General features: G+C 37.0%; 1 protein-coding gene across 9 annotated transcripts in view; it reads right to left on the bottom strand.

Moving 5' to 3' along the window:
* Nucleotides 1–19,652, bottom strand: part of LOC101739482 (uncharacterized) — a 160,661-nt gene that overhangs the window by 72,159 nt on the left and 68,850 nt on the right. For all 9 annotated transcript variants that reach the window (XM_062670746.1, XM_062670744.1, XM_012696328.4 and 6 more), the window contains exons 5-7: nucleotides 11,233–11,453; nucleotides 9,910–9,973; nucleotides 4,908–5,104 (exon numbers count right to left, since the gene is read on the bottom strand). In XM_062670746.1, coding sequence (XP_062526730.1) covers nucleotides 4,908–5,104; nucleotides 9,910–9,973; nucleotides 11,233–11,453 — 482 coding nt within the window. The remainder of the gene's footprint in view (nucleotides 1–4,907; nucleotides 5,105–9,909; nucleotides 9,974–11,232; nucleotides 11,454–19,652) is intronic.

Genomic DNA, 19,652 nt, shown 5'->3' with positions numbered 1-19,652 from the left:
ATGGGAGTGCCAGACAGACTCGTGCTCATCATACGAGACTACTTGTCGAACCGTTCGTTCCGATATCGAGTCGAGGGAACGCGTTCCCGGCCCCGTCACGTCACAGCCGGAGTCCCGCAAGGCTCCGCCCTCTCCCCGTTACTATTTAGTTTGTATATCAATGATATACCCCGGTCTCCGGAGACCCATCTGGCGCTCTTCGCCGATGACACCGCCATCTACTACTCGTGTAGGAAGAAGGCGTTGCTTCATCGACGACTTCAGACCGCAGCTACCACCATGGGACAGTGGTTCCGGAAGTGGCGCATCGACATCAACCCCACGAAAAGCACAGCGGTGCTCTTCAAAAGGGGTCGCCCTCCGAACACCACGCTGAGCATCTCTCTCCCGACTAGGCGCGACAACACCTCCGCCCCCGCCGTTCGCCCAATCACGATGTTTGACCAGCCCATACCGTGGCCCCGAAGGTCAAATACTTAGGCGTCACCCTCGACAGTAGGATGACATTCCGCCCCCACATCAAGACGGTACGCGACCGTTCCGCCTTCATTCTAGGACGTCTCTACCCGATGATATGTAGGCGAAGTAAAATGTCCCTTAGAAATAAGGTGACACTCTACAAAACTTGCATACGCTCCGTCATGACCTATGCAAGTGTAGTGTTCGCTCACGCGGCCCGCATACACTTAAAATCATTCCAAGTCATTCAATCCCGTTTTTGCAGGATAGCCGTCGGAGCCCCGCGGTTCGTCAGGAATGTCGACCTCCACGACGACCTGGACTTAGAGTCCATCAGTAAGTATCTGCAGTCGGCGTCCATGCGCCACTTCGATAAAGCGGCACGACACGAGAACCCGCTCATCGTGGCCGCCGGTAACTACATTCCCGATCCTGCGGACAGAATGGAAAGCAGTCGACGTCGCCCAAAACACGTCATCTCGGATCCTCCCGATCCACTAACGGTGCTTTTAGGTACTTCAAGCACCGGTCACCGTTCTCGTCGAACCCGTCGCTTGCGACGAAGGGCTCGACGAGTAAATTAACTCTCAGACACAGCCCACTGAGTTTCTCGCCGGATCTTCTCAGTGGGTCGCGTTTCCGATCCGGTGGTAGATTCTGCGAAGCACGGCTCTTGCTAGGGTTCGTGTTAGCAACATCGTCAGGTTGAGCCCCGTGAGCTCACCTACTAAAGTTAGGGTTACGCTGACATAGCCTCTCAAGGCTATCAGATTAGGTCGGAAAAAAAAAAAAAAAAAAAAAAATGCCTACAGGAGCAAGCTCACAAGACGCCCGACCACCAAGAATTACGCAATTTATAATTTTTGCAGGTTTAATTTTTATTACACGAATTATGAAATTATACATGAAAGATGCTTTATAGTTTACTAAAGTAGCATATTGCAAAGGAAAAACACTGTAGGGTGAGCGAAATGTTTTCTAACAATTTAATTGAAATATCTAAGAACTTTTTGTATTCATCAAAGTTTTCATGTCTGTACACAATAGCAAACGTCCCCGCTCTGAAGCTCGGATAAAGCACATCTATTTCAGGAAAACATGAACGAGAAGCTCAACTTCGAGCTTGCAGGTGAAGTTCCCCGATTGGCTGAGCATTGAGTTCAGACTAGTCTTACAGAGAGCTCAACTTGCACTGAACTTTGAGTATACATTCGTTGTGATTATATTATTACTTCCACCGAGTCAGAGCTAAGGTAAAGTTTAACATTAGAATTAACTAATTAGCAAGATGGACTGGAGGACACTCAATATATAAGGTATATGAGAATTGGGCCTGACATTTTCTTACGGAGACAGTGACAAACCAAAACAATTATATACATATACAATAAATATCCAGAAGCTTTTTCCCTTAAACATTATTACGAAACTTACACAAGAATGACTTGAAGATGATCAGTGGAAGAACAGGGGAATAACACAAAAGTGCGTTTGGGTTATTATATTATATTGAAGTAAGATAAAAGCTAAGTTTTTTACTGCGAATCCTATGTAGACTGACTTCGAAGAAAAAACTAATGTAGGACCCGAAAATAAAATACATATATATTAAACAACATCAAAGTACTCGGCCAAAAAATACGTGTGGCACTCGGGGACTGTCGCGGTAAGCTATAAATGTATAGATTTTTTATCAACTTATGCAATTATAATTAGACAATAATAATTTAATATTAAAACAATAATCAAATAAGACCACGCTATAATTATAAACATTAACAAAAGCAAAACATTAACTGTCCTCTTCACACTCATAAGCTAGACCGCGCGAGAGAGAGATGGGTAGATATTTCATGATACGCATACAATGCGATGTCACACCGTGCGCTTATTCACAAACACTACACAAGCGCAACGTGTGAATGTGTTGAACGCGAGCTACATGGTAGGCGGAGTGGGGAGTGTTAGGTTTTATTTTCGTTACGGAATTCCTTGATTCGGTCGCCGAGCTCAAAGCCCGCGATAAAAGCTATGCAATAGCTTGAAAAACAATAATATATCACAAAATAGCAGAATGTGTATAATATTTAGTTTATAACAAACATAACTTTAATAACAAAGCCGCAACGTTGTGACGAGAACTAATTTCAAAATACCAGAAATAGTTCGTGTATAGTTTCCAAAGCGTATTTATTATATACGTTATAATGCGCATCGAAAATATCAACGTTTAATACGAGCAGAACTGCTTCGCATTCCACACGAGTTTAATATCTAGCTAGCTTTGTAGAGGCACTATAGTCGCTTGCTATGTAAGGTATTAATATTCAGAATTTTAATAACATTCGACGACGACTTTAATATAAAATGTTGCACTGAGAAAATATCTTCGCGATATTTTATTAAAAAAACGTATTTTATTACCATCTTCGCATTTTCAGTGCAGCTATCGGATATTAAAAAATATCTTGATGTTATTGAATATGCAGGGAATTTGCTTTTTATAAAATAATCAAGAAATTACCTCGCACGTCAAAAAAAAAATTGTTAAGTTACATTCTTTTTTAAATCCAAAGACTCAATTTATTTATTCGAACAGTTTTAAGTAGATCTATAGCTACTTCCAGTTAGATAAATATACCAGCATAGACTTGCTGGCTACAAATACATTTTGGCAGGTAATCTGCAGGGACTCATTCGGTTTAATCTCACTTAATAAACCTGATATTGACACCGTGACAATCTGGCAAGCGAAACTTAAACGCGAACTATTGTACATCTATAAATGCAACACATAATGTTTGAACATAATTTATTTTCTACAAAATTTCTAGTTCGGAATCAAGCTGTACGACTCTTTAACGTGCTGAAGTGCTTTTTAAATCTCAAGCGAAACGATTTCAAGTCTCGGAACGGGAGTAAAGTTAAAACGGTTTCCTCCGGAGTGTTTCCAGACGTTTAATTAAATATCTCAAGGAATACGAATCCTGCAATCCAAATGTTTGCTGAAGAAACGAGCGGGAATCGAGAGATGTTCGCGGAGATTGGCCCAACAAGAGTTGTTTACAGATAGTTCTAGTTGTTATCAGAAAATAGTTATTTTTCCAAGATTGCTTTTTTTATTTTTAGTTGCATAAATACGCGATTTGGCCCGTTTTTTTTAACACTGGGGAATCCGTTTACGGAAACGGGTCTCCGGGTCGAGGGGGGTAACAGATCGGGTTGTGTCGGTCTCCGGCGCCTCCGGAGCAGAAGAGGAAGAAGAGGAAGACTGTAGTCCTCCTCTTCTTCCAAATCCTGCCGGGAGACTACGCCTTGAGAATGCGCGCGAGGCGCTGCGCGGCGTCAGCCACGCAAGACCCGCCCCGCAAAACCGACTACCGACTAAGCCCCATCAAGCCCCAGCACTCCCACTCCACGAAACCCACGGTACCGCACAGTGCGCGCCGAAGGTTCGCTGTCGCCGGTACCCATCCTGACGATAGGACGAGATTCCATCCCCAGGAAGATCGCGCAGGACGTAAGGACATCGTCTCGGGAGGGACACCATGAGCGGCGCACATGAGCCACCTTGCGCCGCCTCACTACGGGACTGACAGCAGAGCACCGGGCGCCCCCGCACCCGGTACCCAACAGTCCCTACGGGAGATTAACGGGTGCATCGTGGCCGCATCGCCCACCCCGCCTTTTTCGCTGAGGAGCCGAAAAGGGATACCATTCCCTTTCGCGCTCCTCAGCCTCACGGAACGCCATGACCAGGTCGCAAAATCTGGCCATGGCCTCCTACGAACTCTGGTCCTCTAGCATGCGGGCGATAACAGCCCGCAAGGAGAGGTCCCTCCCCAGCACCGCGATGAGATCTCGCCGCGAGTGCTCTCAACGCGGGCACATTTCGAGTGCGTGCTGAACGTCATCCTCCAGATGCCCGCACTGGTGACAACCCGGATGTGGCTCTCTCCTACAGACCTTCCACAGGTCCAAAGCAGACCGCCGCCAGTAATTACAAAAATTTTAAGGTTTTACAGGTTTTATCTGCGTATACATTGCATTGCTTCTCTGCGGAAGTCATGGACCGTCAGCACGTTTACGCTACAATATAACATAAACCTATAATATATAAATACTAAGACTCTATCAAATTACTCTTACCATAGGTCATAGAATTATTCGCTGACTGATTTTTTTATGAAATGATAACAAAAGACACCTGTTTCAAAACGAACTGATACCTCAGATCCCCATAGCCAAATTAGGTACTTTAAAAATCACATTTCTAGTTTTTTTTTTCTATCGATATAAAATATCAGCCAAATTAAAAACTTTGCGGTTTAGTTAAGTTACCGTATGTTTAAATGATCGATATCGATTTCAGTACTATAACGTAATTAACTACTTTATTGTTCCAAAAAGAAATGTATAATGTACAATATAAACTAGTTAATACTTACTGAACCCTGTAACAGGAAGCAGTGCATCGCTTGTGTTACATCGGTAGCGTGAATAGAGTTATGATAGGGATTGGTGCTGTGATATCCAGACTCGAAGAGAGTGAATAATTTCCAGCATTTTACAATGTCGAGATTAAAGTGCTCCATCAATCCATGTTCTTCGAACAAATGGAGACAGAGGGCTGGGAGACCACGTCCTGGACAAACAAAAATTAAATTAGACAGCACAGACAAGACAAAACTGCTTATAAAAGTTTATAAAACAAAAACAAAAAAAATATATAATCGCAAATAAAACATTAGCTGCTTATTTAGAGTAAAATAGTTGAGTGAAGCGACAGTGATATTTTGAAAATAATTCCGCATTCCTTACAAAGGTTATTTAATTTATTTACTCTCTGTTCGGATATGTATTATTTAGGTATAGAAGTGTAAATTAATAAAATATATTTTTTATTCTTATGAAATATAATGGAAATAAATCAAAAGATATAAAACAATTAAGTAGCAAAAACCTCACAAATCTCTTTCAACACTTTTTTTTTACCTAAGCTTGTAGCCTTGAGAGGCCATTCCAACGTAACCTTAACTAGTAGGTGAGCTCACGGGACTCAAATTACCACTGCAATTGAACTGCTAATAAATGGCCGCATAATCATCGAATGACAATACTTGCACGCGATTGGCTCCTCGTGTCACGCGCCTGCTCTTACTCCGCGCACTATTATCATACAATGTCAATTTTTCAACAAAAACGCAATCCGATTAGTTATTTTGCTTACCATGTTTTAAATATGCATACCAATCAAACACACTGCATATAGACATGTTTTTTTCTGCTGATCAATCATGTAACCTTGCTGATCAAATAGTTATTTTGCGAACTGAACGTTTATTATGCAAACTCATGTTATTGTAAGCCGGCTACTTATGATTTAATTTTTCACCATTATCAAAATTCTTTGCGGAACAAGGATTGCTGCCTGATTTTTTTTATGGCAAACTAATCTTTGTGTGCCGACCAAATTATTAAAATGCTATTTTTTTGTGGCTCACCAAATTTTGTAATTGCTAAACACTTAATTACTTCTCTTTAAAATCTAAACTAATTAAAAAATAAAATATTTCACTTCAATAGTCATTAAAGCAGTGTCTGTTGGAAAAAATCCAGGTCGTTTATAATTTAATAAGCAAATTTCTTATTTAATAAGATTAGGCATTTTATACTTATTTTAACCGGAATATGTTCGCGTCATTCAAATTTTAGAACCCAGCAGAAATCACAATTCGTTATTATTGTGCACATACCGAAATGCGGAAATGCAGTCATATACCGTAAATCATACGGTCGTGAGAATAATTACGTAAATGCATCGTCAAATTGCTTTTATTTTTGAAATAGCCGTTTTAATGTCAAAAGTACTAAAACTACGAGTCCACTAATCGAGTTTCCACGGTTTTTAGCGAAAATCACCCTTAAAGGAGCACGTAACGTGTGTAATGTTCATCTTCACGATAATGATATGTACGTTGACTGTAACAAATTCGTTTCTAAAAGATGTATGTTTCTATGACCGAAACGATTTAGAACGTAACGTAAAGGAGGCATGGTACACGTATGTTTCGTAACTAAAGCGCGTAATTGTTGATTTATGTTTTTTGTTATTTTTATTTATTTATTGCTTAGATGGGGGACGAGCCTACAGCCCACCCGGTATTAAGTGGTTACTGGAGCCCATAGACATCTACAACGTAAATGCGCCACCCACCTTGAGATATAAGTTCTAAGGTCTCAGTATAGTTACAACGGCTACCCCACCCTTCAAACCGAAACGCATTACTGCTTCACGGCAGAAATAGGCAGGGCGGTGGTACCTACCCGTGCGGACTCACAAGAGGTCCTACCACCAGTGTTATTTGTTAATTGTTAATTATTCGTAAAAAAGACATTCGTATAAACAGTGCTTCGAGCCTAGAATGTAAGAAATTTGGATTCGAAGTACCTACAGTTACTGTCGACTGATGTCTTGTCCGGGATGTATGTTTAAAATCGACAATAATATAATTGAAGACCATGAGTGGATGAAGGGGATATGATGCGATTTGTTAATTTTGTGAAAACGGGCAACAAACTTTTGTTACTTGTTCTTCGCACATAGCTCCTTCGTCATGTGCAATTTCTAATAATTTTAGCCCGGAGTTTTAAGGTCTAATATGGTTTATGGGCACATTACAACTTCATTCAATGTAAAAACTCAAAATTCTTAAAAATGGTACTTAACCCCTTCATCCACTCGTGTCTTCAAATAGTCGATAGGTTTCTTTCGCTATGTACTAAAGTTGAAAACACCGCCGTCTCTTTCCCAGAAAACTTAGTATAAAAAGCCCCCGACCTACAATTTTTTTAGTTTTTGACGATTACTCATTTGATCGTGTCCTTTTCTCCGTACGACTGTGGTCACCCGAGTACTTACACGACGCGATATTGATGGCACCGCTTCGCTCGACTCTTTCCCCCAACATTGCTACATCCAACTTGAGTATTTTGATAGATGTTTAAGATAAAAAAAAAGTACATACATTGTACAAAAAAAAGTGTAATTGTTTCTAGAACGCATCTATCACATAATGATATTGTGGAAGTTTGGACAATGAAAGTTTTATGGTCGATTTGGTTGAAGATCAAAATTATCATAATATACCTATATGAAATTGAAAAAACAATTCCATAGTTTTAAAAATTAATTTGCCGCAAAATAGAATGTTCTGATTATACAAAATTACAAAGATATCAGACATTTTCAGAAAATGTACATTCTCAACTACTTACTCTATTATAGACTTTTGATTAACAAGAATTCACTTTATTTCTCATTTATAACCTTAAATTAATGAATTTTAAGATAACATTACAATGAAATTGTGTCATATTTTTTGTTCGTGTTTTTCTCATACCAATCTATACGTGACCAACCGATTTTCAACAGCAATCTCTTGGGAACCGATTTTCAACAACAATTCCTTGGGATTATTCGATGTGTTTTTCTTATAATTTCCTCAGTTTTCGAAAACGATTCCAATCACAAACTCAACGGCAACGAAATAAATTAATTAATGAAACAATGTAACAAAGACGCTTAGTCAAAGGACAAACGATTTAACACGAGGGAAATCTAGTTATATCACACCACAATAGTTGACTTGACATTGTTGAGAATCATTTGAAATTATGTAACAGTATCTAGTGGGTCTATTCAGTATATCTAATGGACTACAAAAATAATTTAACGTTATCATTAACACAAAATTCCTATGATTTTATCACTAAAAGCTAAATCTTCCAGGCCATAGTAATTACAGCAATAATGTTATTAAATTACAGGTTAAAAATTAAAATATGAATCATTTGTATATCATCATGTTTTATCGTCTGCAGTCACGAAACTCCGACACTGTACTGTAGATATTCGCAATAATACCAAGCTGCCAATACGTTGCATGTCGCTGTGAACTTATGTATGATTTTTTTAGACCATATTTAAAGCCCATCTTAGTTTGAGAAGTTTCCAGAGACCATAGACACCGCGGCACTGATATCCCGCAGCGCGAAAAATAAGACCGCAAATCGTATTGCAATAAATTATATCGAAAGCAGCATATATCTTTTTTTTAATAGATTGAACAATTTCCGAAGTGAATTTCGAAATAGCAAGATTTCATTGAAATTAATTTATTTATTTGACGTCTTACTCATTCATTTTTGAAAAACAAAATATTTATAGCAACGAACAAAAAAACATAAGAGATTTTACACGTTTCCTTAGTAAGAGCATTCAAAACCATTGTACGGGCATAATCTACTTCATTCCGTATTGCCCAAGGGAAATTACAAAATGTAACAAATGATCGACGTAAGGTGTACTTTAAGAAAGTCATGCCTTAAGCTACTTGAGTCGAATCGAAAAGAATTCTATTAAAATAAGACTATTGTTGTTTACAGAATTAAAATATTTACTAGATATACTTCTCATTTATTTACTGTGTTAAGCTTTCGCCACTATCTGCGTGATACAGATTTAACGGGTTCTTTCCGCGAAATACACATTTCAATAGTAGACTACTAATCAGGCTATCCATCAAACTCCGATGGTTGGATGGCGTGGAGCGAGACCTCAAAAATATCGGCGTTAAGAACTGGAAGGAGAAAGCCCTGAACAGAGCAGTCTGGAGAGACATACTGGACCAGGCTAAGGCCGTAAGACCAAAGATGATGATGATGATCAGGCTATCCATGCACTATCATTCGCTTACAACTGCGCCTAAATATCGAGAACCCATCAAATAACAGTGTGTATTAAGTATTGGTAATTAAAAAAATATTGTTTTTCCTCATCATCAAACTTTCAAAGAACAGTCTCCGGGCTAAAATGAAATCATCTAGGTTAGACCAAGTGGGACGCAAATCTAATTAGCGATCACGAACATAAAATGAGAAGTTTCGTTGTGATTTATGTATCGTGGCCGCACTGCTAAACTGCATTCAATAGTGTTAATAAAGTTTGATATTTATTATGACGTAAATTGATTTGAATAATTCAATCGCAAGTGAATCCTTGTTCGCGATCTTATGGGTTTGATATTTCAATGCTATTACGATTTTTGAACTAAATATAGACCGGGTAGTTGTGTTATGTTTTGTTCGTTTCTTTTGACGCCTAATTTTTCGTAAATTTAATTGTATTCCTAATTCTAACTATAGTGATGTCCAAATCGTTAAGATTATTAATGTAAAACCACTTCATAACTTATCGCTTCACTCAACAACAGCGCTGCAAACGAAAAAGAAACAAAAGAAAATGTAATTTTTTTTAAGAGTATCATCACGCACGAATCGATTAGTCTGTCATTATTAATTAAGATATCCAGATAATTCAAAAGTTCTCTTGTTACTCTCAGAAATAGACCAGTCGTTTGTGCGTGAAAACTCTCATCGTAAATTTACCCCCGGCCAGTTTGTCGAAATAGAAGGCGTTAAATTTCCATTCGCCGGCGTTACGGTGCAAGTACTGAAAAGAAAACTCAAAGTTAACACAACACGCAATGAAACAGACACGAATGTTATTCTCACGACTCTCAGCGAGCGTGAAAATAATCTTTGGTCGCCATACATTCGCAAAGTCGCTTCGCGCTAAGAGCGAAAAAATCGCAGATCAGACGGAAACCAAAGTCATCGACCTTAAGTACCGTCTGGCGGGAGTTACGCGCCAGCTCTTAAATAAAAGATGTTGTCTCTTTACAAGATTCTTGGCCAATTGTCAATGAGCATCTGCATCAGGAAGGAATCTTAAAACTCATCATTGCACACCACACATACATAAATATACATATTATGTACTGTTCATGAGGCGTACACGTTGCAAATAATTTCGTCTTTACGTATAAAATGCAAGTAAATAAACATTGTTTACGTGACCAAGCTAGCTCATTAGATTTAGTGTTATTTGAAAAATGTACGTTGCCCCTTAACGTTTGTGTTATAGTGTAGCCGTCATTCTGCGTTCTAGTTACATTTGTTTCGCCCGTGACCTGATACGCCAAAAATGGATATAACAAGTTAGCGAACATAACAGGCGACATGGCATAATGCACTTATAAACTCTAGCCTGTCATGATTTTGACTAATCAAGTCGGATAACGTGCTTAATTTTTCGAACGCATTTATTAATTGGTGTTTCGCGTTGCGCCGTCCTTGCGTGAGCTACTTGGAACGCAGAACAACATCTAACAATATGTCACAACTAGCCTACGTATACATAGTGCGTGTGGATGCCTCATGAATATAAACAAATGACATTTGAATTTGTGGCGGAGCCGAGAAACAATACCGCGTTGATATAGCGGCGGAGTGCGGAATGACCATGGTGAGAAAGACAATATGTACCGGCGCCATTTAAATATAGCATACAAAACGTACTAAATAGCCAGCGTGTATCTAATTTTCCGTTTGAGCATGTCAACAAGTGTCAGGAAATTATACGTTCAAGTTGGCTCGTCTCGGTCCCCTTATATGAAATGGATTTGAATTTCAACGTTTATCGGCGCGATTGATTGTTCGATCTCTGCGAAAGTCTGAGGACGGAGAATCGTTTAAATATCTGTGACAGATATTTTAAATATTGCTACTGCTTAAATAGCCTTCAGTTAAATCACTTGTTTAATGATTAACCAGTTTTTTTTTTTCTCTAATTTTTAATTGCTCACCGGTCTTTCCGCATTATGGAACTTAACTTTAAATCGTGGTGAATCTTTTGTATAATGTACTTACGTCGGATACGCTACGAGACAGATATTCCGTAAGCAGCTGTTCACGGCGAATAGAGCTCAGCTCTTGGGATTTTCTCCGACGTTTTCTTATCGTCAAGTAACCCATGAAGTGTTCTTCTCTCTTCTTTGGGTCCAGTAGAACGACGTCCGAACAGCATCCGATATAGACGAAAATAGGGTCATCGGGCGCTCGTTTTTGCTTGGACGTTGTTGTTTTCTTAGCTGCACAATCAAAACAACTTGTTTATTAGTTGCACCGGATGTGAAGTCACATATTATGCTTGTTATTTTGATGAACGTATTTTATTTGTTTATAAAACAATCACCAGGTTCAATAGAACGTAATTCACAGCGAGGACAGCTCTAAATTGCAGTATCCCTCTTAGACGCAAACTAATGGAAGACCTCGACACGGGATGAGTGATAGACGTCGCGCGACTCGACCTGACACGGTCCACGACCGTGCAAACTATAATTTCAACATCGGGTTCGACGCGCCAATACACGATTTACACTTACGAAAATCTGATAGCGACGCAACGCGAACGTATATCAGAAAACTGAGCTCTTTTATCAAATACATTGTTTACAAAAGCGTTGATAAAAAAGCCAGTAAAAGCTTGTACGAAGCGAACCATATAATGACATAGAGTGCCTCGCATGTCGATTACTGGATCCTGGAAAACTCGTTAAGCGATAGTGTTTTCAACTGTCAGTCTTCGATACGTCAATGTCGAGCCATTTTTATCTCGTTACCTAATAACATTAGCAGTGCCTTTTGCAATATATCTTGTAAATTTTGCAAATGACATCTTAAGCCGTTATATCGCAATCTAAACATTTTACGATCTCACTGACTAGATCGTTTCGAAATGACATTTAAAATGGTATAGTCTTTAAACGACAATGTATAATTTTTTACATGTTATCTTCTAACAATTCAGGTTAATAATACTTCAAACGCATACTTCGAATACGAATGTCAGTTATGGCATAATCTATTCAATAACAATAAGTCATCTCATACATATAATGGGTAGTATTAAATGAATTGCCAAATCGATGTTATTAGTATCATACAGCAAAACACTAGAATCAGGTATTCATGTTTCGATTTAGTATTTTACGTTTGATTGCCACCTAATGCAAAGGGTCTGCTATGTCTCTGATGTGATCGATGTACAAGCGATACATTAATATAGTCATTGATTTTTAATGCAAGTATATTATATAAGCCGCCTAATGGTAAAAGTTAACTCGCAACCATAAAATAAAGTACCGTCCAATCCGAAACTTCACGTGAAAGATATAAATGAAGCTATAGTAACGCCAGAAGAAGATAGGCATAAAATGTATCCAAATAGAGATGTTTTATAAACGATTTTTTAATTATATGATATTAATATAGTGAATATTTATTTAACTTCTTAGTGGAATACACAATTTTCAACAATATTTCACAAGCAAATGATTTGTCTATTAAAACCAAGAGAACATTCAAGAAAATTATTTACAGTAAACCGCTAACAGTTATTTTGTAACGTTACAAGAATAATACAAATATTTACCAAATATTAGACTTTAAATTATAATTTATTATTATTATAAGCAATAAAAGCGAATGCAGTAAAACATTGTTTCTGTGTTTTATTATGTGTTACATATACCTACTCAACTGGGTCAAGGCACGAATGTTAGGTTACATTGAATGATCCGGGTTTAAAAACGACTGTGAATTTACGATAATACCTACTAACCGACGCAGCGACGTTGTGATTTCATATTGGTTTGTAATTTACAAATTATAGTAAAATTGTAGAAAAAAAAGAACGTGTAGCTAACAAATTTGAAAAATATTTCTATTTACCAGTTAGGTATTTGACTCCGACTTGCATTTTCCTGTCGCAAAGCAATCGTGCTAAATGTTACGGAGTAAAAGAAAGTTGTTATTACAAGGCAATTACGACCCCACGTTTTAGCATTTACGCTCTTGTCCTCTTGATAATTGCTTGTAAATAAATAGATTGTACGATCATCTGCTCATAGCAATAAAATAGGAGTTATAGCAGAGACGGGCAACGGAAGCTTCAAATTTTCAATAGAAATATATACTACTGAGATTACGTAGTTCATTTGGCGATGATCGAGATACGTAATATCTGACCTCGTGAACAATTACGAGTATATTATATGTATCTGTATATTTTACTGGTGGTAGGAACTCTTGTGAGTCCGCATGGGTAGGTACCACCATCATGCCTATTTCTGTGAAGCAGTAATGCGTTTCGGTTTGAAGGGTGGGGCAACCGTTTTAACTATACTTGAGACTTTAGAACTTATATCTCAAGGTGGGTGGTGCATTTACGTCGTAGATGTATATGGGCTCCAGTAACCACTTAACACCAGGTGGGCTGTGAGCTCGTCCAACCATCTAAGAAAAATAAAATAAATAAATAATCTGGCTATTTCATTGATGCATACAGTTTATCATCAAGAGCACCTATTTATTACCCAACTATGCTCGAGGGTATAACGTGGTTTTAGTATAGCAGAAGAGGCAGAACCTTCTCTTGTTTTAAAACGTAAACTCAAAATTTAAATGGACCAGTAAGATCGATAAGGCGTAATAACTCAATTGATAATATAATTTCGCCGGATCCCAAGATTTTGTAATTTTTAAGAACATTGCCTGCGAGAACATTGTTTGCGACGACTACGCACTCAAGTAGTTAGATATATTTATATCGATGTTTTATAAAAATGTTTTTAAGTGTACCTGACATACGTGACGTTGTTCTAAAAAGAAATAAAGGAGAAATTCATAGCAAGAGCAAACAATATTCAGTTTAAGTTTACTGATTTAAATACCGAGATTATCTATATTGTTGGAGATGTCTGTTTTATGTATACATATACATATACTTATAAGATCGGTCGGATTACAATACAAATTAGGTAAATTTAATTATTTATTTTGATGTTGAAATAATCATTATTCGATTTATCTCTATTTGTGCTGCCAAGCAGTAATGCGTTTCGGTTTGAAGGGTACGGCAGCAATTGTACTGTAAAACTGATTAGACTGACTGACGGACTGACCGCCATCGCTTCGCTTTAGAAACATTAAATTTTAATATTGATAGCTGAGTCCCGAGATGTTGCCCGCGGTTATTGTCGTACCGCGTGACGCCGCGGGGCGAAGCTAGTTTAGAAAAAGTAGCCTAAGTTACTCCTTATATCATCAGCTACCCTATCAGTGAGACTCATCAACATCGGTCCAGCCGTCCCAGAGATTAGCCGGAACAAACAGACAGAGAGACAAAAATAGTAAAAAAAATTATTTTGGTGTATGTACCGTATATATATTCATATGGATGTAGTGAAAAACGGTTATTTCAATATTACAAACAGACACTCCAATTTTTTTTATATGTATAGATAAAAAAAAAATAGTTTTCAAAAATATAATCAATTGTGAAAATATAGGATTACGAAATGTTTTCATAACTTAGTATAACTTATACGCATATGAGGCTTCGAGGAACATTTCGAATGATGATAACTTCAATAATTTTGACGGACTAAGCCCGGAAATAATACTTGGTCTTGAGATTCGTAATTAAAATCTTTGACTGTCGAATTACTAATAAATTAAAACGATGTTTTGTTCGAATTAATACGCGCATTCTACTCGTATAAGCGAACGATACGACCGCGCACTATAAATAGAACTCACAACTAGCAATAAGGTCTGCCTCTCGTTACCTCTCTTTGTAATATGAATAACAACAATTTATTTGTTTACTAACCGGCGCTCGTGAGAACGACTCGCTTTGAACCCTTAAGGTCGCGATTGTAAGCGATGTGTGTACTTTAAATTATTACGGTTCAAGACACATTCTTATTGTTTATACTTGAATGACGTCATTCATCTCTAAAAATCAACAACACATTTGGTTGCAAAGAAGCAACCGGTATTTGCGAAAATAAAATTGTTGGTATCGTAAATTCTTATATCTATACTAACTAGTGGCCCCGCAGTAGTCGAAATTCGAGTATAATTAATTGGAACTGTAAGTTTGTACACTATTATGATTGTATTTTATACCTCTGTAATCACAAATTTCGCCAAGACTACACTACACTATAAAAATATTAACAAAGACAAACAATATTTAATCTATTCTCAATTTGACAACAGACGTCAAGAACAAAAGTTTGACAATAAATAGTATACATGTGTGTGTGCATCAAATACATGGTATGTAGTGTTTGTAATGTTTTCTTTATTGATTTAATGTATATTTTATGCATTATTTTAAAAAAAAATAGCATTATGCACTTCTTCTCTATATACTCTATAGGTGTAGAAAATTTCATACTCCTCCGACCGCGCAATTTTCGTAAAAAGGGATACAAAGTTTTTGCTTCACGTATTAATATATAGATATATAAAGCTATAGTGGTATTTACGGATGTTCCGTTATAATTACTGAACCGTGCATCTGATTGACTTGAAATTTGGTATCCATGTAGAAAATACATGTACTTAATGGATAGGCTAATATTTATATGAGTTTTGGACTCCCTACACCAGTTTCAGGGGCGTTAATGATAAGAATCTTTGTGGGGGTGAGAAATAATAATGTTAATTTTAAATGCCCAGCGAAGCGTACAGCTAGTTGGTATATAATAGTACTCCAATATTTACAACATAGTACCTTCGTAATAATTTGTTCTTAGACAAAACATTTGCCTACTTATAACACCTTATCAGAGAACAAAATTCACATGCAAAATATCCTCTTAAATTAAACTAACAGCGAATAATACTTCCGAAGTAAAAATCAATACATTTAAAACGCGTTGCTGCACTCAATTTGCATATTCATACATCAGACAGGATACGTCAAGTCTGATATTTTCGAAAATGTATTTTCACGTGTAGTTACATTTTGTTTACCCATCAACCGTTATTAATATATGTCGGCCTCCTACCTGTTTGTATACGCACAAAATTTAACATATTATATTTTTTTAATATAAAATATATTTAAAAAAAAAATTGCTTAGGTGGATGGACGAGCTCACGCCCACCTGGTGTTAAGTGGTTACTGGAGCCCATAGACATCTAAAACATAAATGCGCCACCCACCTTGAGATATAAGTTCTAAGGTCTCAGTATAGTTACAATGGCTGCCCCACCCTTCAAGCCGAAGCGCATTACTGCTTCACGGCAGAAATAGGCAGGGTGGTGGTACCTACCCGTGCGGACTCACAAGAGATCTTACCACCAGTAATATATGTTAGAAAGTTCATAATGCACGGACTAGCAATGTAAAGTGTAGAGGATTTACCACGCTAAGCCTTTGGGCTCTCGTGTCAGATGACAATCAACGTTTTTCATTACAACGACATCAAAACTACCCGTGCGGACTCACAAGAAGTCCACCAGTAAGATACATATTAAATTAAAAAGCTGCCGGAAGAAAAAATTGCAAATGCATATAAAGAAAGCAGTTGTCATGTCTATCACACCGTTTATAATTGAACGACCGCAACTCTTTTCAATAGAATTTACAAAGTTCTTTGGAATATCGGTCGGTATACTCTAGAAAAATAACAACAAATAAAGTTAGGCATATGTATTTAATATGAAAACCAAAGTGCAATTAACCCACAGCTAGGTTCGTCATACAGTCAGTCGTATTGGCTCGAAAATACATGTCAGACTATTACAAAGACTAATTGATTAATGTTCCGTCTAGTAATTGGTTTAAACGGCACGTTTTACGCAAAACAATGTGTTTTGTTCTGTAGTCGACAAACTCAAATTAATATTTAAATTCAGAACGGAAGGAAACTGTTTAAATTTATGTAAACGAAAATTACGACGCTATACATTTAGTATTTTCAAAAATAACTCTACATCGCTACAGAATTTAATATACAAATAAAAAAACACACGCGCACAATGAAACGCTTCAAAAAATACTATGCAGGGCATGGCTTTACAACAAATAACTACAACTTCAATATAAAAATCGAAGGTACCTAAATAGATAGTCAACGAAGCGTTGGTCGAATTTAAAAAATAGCGAACGCTTTCGATATTTAATTATGTCCATATATTAATACGTGAAGCAAAAACTTTGTATCCCTTTTTACGAAAATTGCGCGGACGAGGGAGTATGAAATTTTCCACACTTATAGAGAATATAGTGAATAAGTGTAAAATGCAAATATTTTTTTTAAAATAATGCATAAAAGATACATTAAATCCATAAAGAAAACATTACACACACTACATACCATGTATTTGACGCACACACGCATGCATACTATTTATTGTCAAACTTTTGTTCTTGACGTCTGTGGTCAAATTGAGAATAGATTAAGTATTGTTTTTCTTTATTAATATTTTTTTATAGAGTAGCCTTGACGAAATTTGTGATTATAGAAGTATAAAATACAATCATAATAGTGTACAAACTTACAATTCCAATTAATTATAGTCGAATTTAGACTACTGCGGGACCTCTGGTGTTCATTAAAAAGGCAAATGTTGAATGTTGATGGGTTGGCAGTCGAAAAGTGACAATAACATTGACTATTGGACAACTAATTCATGTACGTTGAATTAAGCCCTTACTGTACCGCACTGTACTGTATGTATGCATGCGTATTTACTCAAACTGGGTTGCATCGACTAACAACTACGGATGTGTCGCTCCGATAGTCAAACAGCGATCGTATAATTAAAAGCCCCGCGGCAAAACTCGCTGTTTGTTGCAAGCTAAACGTAATAAGTTTTCAAAGTAATTAAATCGGAAATGTGCATTGGTTTAAATCAGTTTTCCGCATATTTTGTATATTCGTTTTTTTTTTTGTATCTTATCATTATATTATACTAGATGATTTTTTTTTTGATGACGCCATCTTGTTGTGTCTTTAAAGCAGTTAGTTGCTCTCAATTCAGAAAAATAGTATTATTATTATTCGCCAAAAGAGGTCGGGAAGAGTCATAAAGTTGATTATTGAAAACACGAATAAAACAACATTTTCTGAAAATAAATCGTAGCTAGATCGATTTATCGCCCCCGAAATCCCCTGTATACTAAATTGTATGAAAACCGTTGGAGCTGTTTCCGAGATTCAAATTATATATATCCCAGAATTGCTCGGTTAAAGGTATAAGATAATAGTTATCTCATGAATTTTCGTATGGAATCCTTGCACACGTACCCGTCAACCTTCTATTAACAACAACTATTGTTCTGCGCGAGCTGCGAGGACATGTGGCTTAGTAAAGCCTTTGTGAAAATTCATAAGGTCCAACATAGATGAATAGCCGTAATTGCGAGTCCTTCGAAACTCTCGTGGTAAACTTTTCAACGTATAACTGAAGGAAATTAACATTTGATCAATTTAACTTTCGCTTTCATAACGTTGGCTTCCGAAACCTAATCAACTGTATATTTAAAGTTAAACATTTTGTTGTTCAATTCATACTCTATTCGTTCTCCAAAATCAGTAACACCGTTTTAGTTTTCAGTGGCTTTTGTGCTATTCACAATTAGTTTTAACGTTAGCATTGCAAAGAGAAATTCAATGTGAATTATTTGATAGCGGTTTATTGTAACTAAAATTACACTATTCTTTATTACGAAGTTTTTTTTTTTTATTTTGATGCTAGTAAGTTGTTAAAACAAATCTATAAAAAAATTATACTAAGCTATTGTTTGTGTACCACATCTAGCGTAAGACATATGACATTACGAGCCGCAGTTAACCGAAGCGGGAGTGGTACAATATGCGTGAGGGTGCCGTGTTTCCTCATGTTCTGTTGTGATGACGATGTCAAGAAACGAAGAGCCAAGACCCGGAATCGCCACCGAGATAGCCATGTCCGGCGAGTTCATCCACAAACTACAAAGACTGCATTTCGCAGCTCAGTGGTTTATGAGTACTGTATTGTTTACAGTATCGGTATTACCATGAGAGGCCAATCAATGTGCAACGAAATTTAGAGTATTTAATTTTTAAAAACCAATCAGATTTCGAATAAAACATCAAATGCTAAATGTTTCGATGAGATGTATCACTGCAAAAAAACTAGGTCTGATAGTACTCGTAAAAACGTTTATAGGCTATTTACAACATATTAAATTTATCTAAGTAAATCCAGAAACGACTGAGGCTAGGAATATTATATTTGAACACTAATTTAGTGGCACAGAGACACCAAGAAATCTCTTTTATGCAATACAACCATATATATGTGTGTGTATACTACGAAGAGAGAATTGTAAAGAGGCATTTTTATACATTTTCACTTAATTTAACTCGAAACAAAGATATAAACAACGAACAAGGATGTATTAAAACATTCAATCCAAGGACTACACGGCTCATTGATCA

Source organism: Bombyx mori, chromosome 1 (assembly GCF_030269925.1).
Source record: "Bombyx mori chromosome 1, ASM3026992v2".
NCBI classification, from domain to species: domain Eukaryota; kingdom Metazoa; phylum Arthropoda; class Insecta; order Lepidoptera; family Bombycidae; genus Bombyx; species Bombyx mori.
Note: the sequence above shows the minus strand (reverse complement) of the source record. Positions and strands in the feature narration are given on the sequence as shown.